Source organism: Sceloporus undulatus, chromosome 1, assembly GCF_019175285.1.
Source record: "Sceloporus undulatus isolate JIND9_A2432 ecotype Alabama chromosome 1, SceUnd_v1.1, whole genome shotgun sequence".
In the NCBI taxonomy this organism is placed as follows: domain Eukaryota; kingdom Metazoa; phylum Chordata; class Lepidosauria; order Squamata; family Phrynosomatidae; genus Sceloporus; species Sceloporus undulatus.
Window position 1 is genome coordinate 169,964,657 of NC_056522.1, and position 6,000 is coordinate 169,970,656.

The 6,000-nt window shown below is 46.5% G+C and overlaps 1 protein-coding gene across 1 annotated transcript in view; it reads right to left on the reverse strand.

The window, feature by feature from the left end:
* RB1 (RB transcriptional corepressor 1) overlaps nucleotides 1–6,000 on the reverse strand; it is an 83,649-nt gene extending 77,649 nt beyond the window's left edge. Inside the window, 1 exon segment of the mRNA XM_042471650.1 lies at nucleotides 5,725–6,000. Within this exon segment, the coding sequence (XP_042327584.1) occupies nucleotides 5,725–5,813 (89 nt within the window). The 5' untranslated portion in view covers nucleotides 5,814–6,000.

Consider the following 6,000-nt stretch of genomic DNA (forward strand, 5'->3'; position numbering starts at 1 on the left):
GAGGAGAAGGAAGAGGAGGAGGGGGAGCAGAAGGAGGAGGAGGAGGAAAAAGAGGAGGGAGGAAGAGAAGAAAGAAGAGGAGGAAGAGGAGAAGGAAGAGGAGGAGGGGGGAGCAGGAAGAGGAGGAGGAGGAGGAAGAGGAGGGGGGGAGCAGGAAGAGGAGGAGGAGGAGGAGGAGGAGGAGGAAGAGGAGGAGGGGGGAGCAGGAGGAGGAAGGAAGAGGTGGTGAGTGGCCAGAGGCCTCAAGGTTTTTAAATTTTTTATTTTTGGTGCTTTTAATGCTAACAAGTCTCCCTTGTTTTGACAGTGATAGTGTGGTGGTGGTGGTGGTGATGATGATGATGATGATGATGGTATGAGTCAGCTTGAGAGGCATGGACGCACTGTTTCTGAAGCCAAGAGAGTGTGACTTTCCAAAGTGCCTTTTCTGTGTGTTTTTGGTTCTTTAATGGTGATATTGATATCAGAAAGCCTCTGAGACAAGGCCAATGTAAATTGCTGTGATTTTTACAAACTCATGCGCAGTAAAGAAAAACCAAAGTCCCTTGACCAAGTACACACTTCTGAGAAGTACACTTGGTGCAAGAACGGTGAAATCACCTTGACATGTTCAATATGCATAGCCATGTTAAACCATGCTAAGTGTTAAACCCAAGGGGTTTGGTTATGGAAAAAGCCTCTGAAATATGCAAGAGGCCACGTTAAGTAAAGCCATGTGAAATGCACAAATGTGCTGTTGTGTGTGTTTTGGAATGCAGGTTGGGGGTGTTTGTCCAGAAAGGGACCGAGGAGGAGAGGGCGGGCACACGCCTCCTCCTCCCTGCGGGGCTTCGGAGGAAGCTCCGCCCCCAGCGTGCGGCTCCGCCCCAGAGGGTGGAAGCTCCGCCCCCGGCATGCAGCCCCGTCCCGGAGGGTGGAAGCTCCACACCCCCGGCTTCGGCCCCTCGAGTTGTCTGAGGGACAGCAACCCGACCCCCGGCTCAAAAAGGTTGCCTATCCCTGCCATAAGGTATAAGGTCAGAAAGCTGAGAAAACTCAGCTGGAAAAACAAAGGGCAGCTGAGAAAAAAATGTCAAAAACTAAAAAACAAAGCAAATGTCACCAATTCAGTAAACTGAAAGAACTACAGTATTGCCTCTGAGTCAATAGTGGTTGGGGTCAAGTCATCTGTGTTTGCTGCCCTTTATTTGTCACTTAGTATTAGATTAATGCCGGTAGCTGATGCAAGTTTATGAGATATTTCTCATGTTAGTTTAGAATGGTTTAAACTAACTTAGAATGGTTAGTTTAATAATAATTTATTTATTTATTTATTTATTTATTTATTTATACATACATACTCCACTCTTCAGCCAAGGCCATCAGAGCAGCTTACAATTTGTAAATTAGACATTTAGACTGGCCTCATTCAGTATAAACCAGTTTACACACACTGCATGCAAAGACCACATGCACTACTGAGTAAAAACACCACACACAAACTTAGACATAGGTTATGAAAAGAAAAGAGATATCTGAAAAAAAAAATTTAAAAATTAAAAATCCCTTTGCAAACATTCACAAAGAAAAAAGACTTCCAGAAATGAAACAAGGGCTGTAGCTATAAAAAAATATTTGCACCTCCAGCTCCCTACTGGTCTGGTTTCGAGAAAACCATCAGCTATTCAAGTTATTTATTATCATTCACTGCTGTATCACATTATATCTCCAAAAATCAAAACAGTTTACAGTTTCACAAGTGTCAGAGTGGGAAAAGGTACAAAATGATGTGTATGAAAAAGGAGACAACTATAACAGAACAGAGAGAGAGCTCAAAAGTAATTTTCAATACTTTCTTCCACTGAGCAGATCAAAGTTGAACATTCAACATTATACCCCATGAATAAGTAACAAAATACCTCAATTACACCCTTTTTTCATTCATAGACCTCACTGTGGCAGGTCTGAATAGAAAGAGTGATCAATCCCCACTATAGTACTTTGCCATAATTATGAGCCACTGACAACAGTGCTCTGCTTCTCCAAATACCAGTGAGTCTTAAAGGCTATAGGTTTAACCAAAGCTGTTATGGTTTTATGCCAGATAACAGTTACGGCAGTACTATCATTTACTGTTTAGGAGTCAACAGAACCAGAAAGTCCTTGGAATGTAACAGCCAAAAGCAACGTTGGACAGTTTGCCAAAGTGACAGAAAAAAGGAAGCAGCAAGAGGGCAAAGGCACCAGAATCACATAAAAGTAATCTTGCATGAAATTCTATTCTATACAAATTAGCTTGCAGAGCAGTAGCTTTCTCATCTAGCCCAGACAGCTGAATTCAACAAATCAGGAATGCCAAACACTGTGTCTAAAATCTCAGACACAGAAAAATGAATTTTGCCACCAGCTTATGCTCACTTCCAAACTGGACAAAGCAGCCTGAGGTCCAAGAAGAAAATATGAGCACAATACGTCTGTCACCAGCCAGTCCTTTCGAAGTCGGCAACGGCTATTGCTACAATGGTTACTGCACAGTTGCAGCCCACTGTAATTTAGATTCTATTACCTCCATACATTTTCGGGTTGAATAAGTGTATCTATTGTATAAAGATTGGTTTGAATTACAGAAGAGAATAAGGTAACACCTCTTCCCACAAACTGCTGACCTCCAGTTCCTCATGAAACACCCTTGAGAAGTAAAATTAAAAAATATAGCTGTGTTAGTCTGTAGATTCAGTACATAGAGAGATCTTGTAGCACCTTTGAAACTAACTGAAAGAAAGAAATTGGCCACTTACTTCTTACCTTGAGAAGTAAGTTACTGTGTTAGGGTAATGGCTGCCTGCTTGACTGTGTTCTTATAGCCTCTCCTTTTATATCCCTCAACCTCTAAACTATCCTTACAACAAGGGCATTGACGTTACAATTCAAAACTGAATGGGTGTTAACTACCATTAAGTGTCAGAAGGATGGAAAGGATCCACCTTTAAAGCTGTCATAAAACAATTTTAAACAGGATAAAATATATTGAATACATTTTATATAATTAGATCCATAAAGAGAACTTTACAAGGAACAAAATTTCACCTTGGCTTTTTCATTTCACATGGCACTATCTTAAATCACTGAACTACAGCTTAACCTCTCTTGGTAGAAAGTATGCGTACAATTTTTTTTTAAGAGCTTAGCAAGGGAGAGTGTTTAAAAAAAGCACAGGTAAGAGTCCAGAAAGCTAAACCCAGATTAGGAGCAAGGGTCCAGATTCCATTTTAATCTCCCATACCATATAATGTGCTGAGAAACTGGAGTGTGTCCAAAGAAGGGCGACTAAAATGGAGAAGGGTCTGGAAACCATGAAGCCCTATGAGGAACAACTTAGGGAGCTGGGCATGTTTAGCCTGGAGAAGAGAAGGTTAAGAGGTGATATGATAGCCCTGTTTCAATACTTGAAGGGATGTCATATTGAGGAGGGAGCAAGCTTGTTTTCTGTTGCTCCAGAGAACAGGACCCAGAGCAATGGATGCAGCTCCAGGAAAAGAGATTCCACCTCAACATTAGGAACTTTCTGAGAGTAAGGGCTGTTCAACAGTGGAACAGACTCCTTCCTCGGAGTGTAGTGGAATCTCCTTCTTTGGAGGTCTTTAAACAGAGGCTGGGTGGCCGTCTGTCTCAGGTGATGCTTTGACTGAGAGTCCCTGCATGGCAGAATGGGGTTGGACTGGAGGTTCCTTGTGGTCTCTTCCAATTCTATGATTCTGTGGCGGGGTACAGACCGCCGCTTTGCAGCGGTCTGGCGCCGCCGCCAGAAGGTCCGCGGGGGAGCCGGAGCCTTCAAACGGCCCGACTCCCGCGCGGACCGAAAAAAGAAGCTCCAAAATGGAGCTTCTTTCTGCGTCGCGTTTGCGACGTAGTGAGGCGCCAGGGGCGCGCTCGCTACGTCAGCAGCGGCGCGACGCGTCTGGACGCTGTGCGTCCGATACGTAAAGATGGCGCCGGCCATGTAGAAAGGCCGGCGCCATCTTGTACGGACGGAGTCCGTACGAGGCCCAGGGGCGTCTAAAAGAGACGCCCCTTTTTTAAAATGGGACGTCCTCCGGACGTCCCAAAGGGCCGTCTAGAAAGCCCCTGTGACTGTAGTCTGACTGGAGACTTCTTCTATCCTTGTTACTTTAGCGGGGAAAGAAGGTTCAGCAGCAGTGACAGCCCTCCCCACAGGTCCCCAACTTTTGTTCGGGTTGCTATACTCCCCCAGGATAAATGAAAGTAGCTTTTATTATTTTAAGGTAAGTGTAATAACAACTGAATACTGCATAAGAAGGAATAAATAATGCTCCTCCGGTGGATGTCAAGTCATTAGACTATTAACTACATGCAAATGAGCATTCACAACTCATTTGCACGTAATGCCAGCACACCTTGCATCTAGGCAGTGTTTGCCTGGTATTAATAGTGTGGCATATTGTTGGACTATGGGTTCAATTCGATTTCTTGCTTGGCCATGAAACCCACTGGGTGCCCTTGGGCAAGTCACACTCTCAGCCTCAGGGGAAGGCAATGGCAAACCTCCTCTGAACAAACCTTGCCAAGAAAACCCCCTGACAAGTCTGCCTTAGGGTCACTATAAGTTGTTAATGACTTGAAGGCACACAGCAGCAACAGCAGAACAGCCCTGTGCCCTTGCTGTCAGATTTGACAACGGCTACAAGCACCAGCTGCATTGCAACACACTAAGTCTCGTCATGATTTGTACATGCGTCCGCAACATCTTCCCCAGAGCACCTCCTTTGGGCCTTGTAGATGAGAAAGGTAAAAAACGATAATGATAAACGACTGGAAATGATAGTGAAAGCGCAGTGAATCTGGCCAGCAACCAATGGGCTCTGTCCAAGGTGACCAGGTATCCTAACTGCAAAGGAGGACAACGTGCCACAAAATGTAAGACATTGCCAAATATAAGCTAAAACACTTCTATAAATTAATGGTTCTTATCCATGCTGCAAATGGAGCTTATTTGGGAATTCCTCATGGGCAGATGGAGGGAATGGAGGGCATGTCCTAGAAAAGGAGGACCACTTCTGGTCACCCTACACTCAATGGTAGTTATGCACCAAACAGAGGACCTTGTGGAATTCCTCCTGGTCAGAAGTTGGAAATGGGAGAACAAGTCATGGAAAAAGAAGTCATCCCCCCCACCTGTACTCAATGGGCTCCTTAGCCATCCTCCAAATGGGGGGCATTCTTCCCAACCAGAGGGCTTAAATGTAGGGCATGTTCTGAAAACGGAGGACCTCTCGTCACCCTGCGGTCAATGGGCTCCTTAGTGATGCCCCAAATGGAGGACAAAAGATGGGAAAGGAGGAGGGCCTCTGGTCACCCTGTTACTCAATGCGCCTCTTGGTGATGCTTCTTATGGAGGACCTTTTGGATTTCCTCCTGGACACAAGGCTGAAACGGAGGACGCGTCCTGGGAAAGGAGGATGCGTCTGGTCCCTAATGGGTTTCTTAGTGATCCTCAAAATTTGGGAATCCCTCAAGGTGGAAATGGAGGACATGTCCTGGAAAAGGAGGACATGCCTGGTGTGCTCAATGGGCTCCAAATGGAGGACATCCTGCTCCAGAAGCCGCCCATCCCCTCAGGAACACATAACAAGCAGGCTCCCTCCGAGTAACAAACAGCGAGAGCGAGGCTGGGGCTGGCTCCTCCCTTCAAGGGCCTCGCCCAGCCGCCTCCCGGGGACCACTGACCTCTCAGAGGCCGGCGTCTTCGCGGCGGAGGCTCCAGAGTCCGCCATCGCCGACGCCTCCATCTTCCTGGGGGCCCTGGTGGGCACCATTTTGAGCCTCCTCTCAAAACCGGGCAACCATCGCCGCCGCCCCTTGCAAACCGCGGGAAAAAGGCTTCACTCCTGCGTCACTTCCGGCGCCTGGCCCTAGTGGGCGCCATCTTGGGCCCCAGCGGCGGCGCTTCCCCTCAAAACCGGGCAGCCATCGCTTGCAAACCGCGCGAAAAAGGCGTCACGC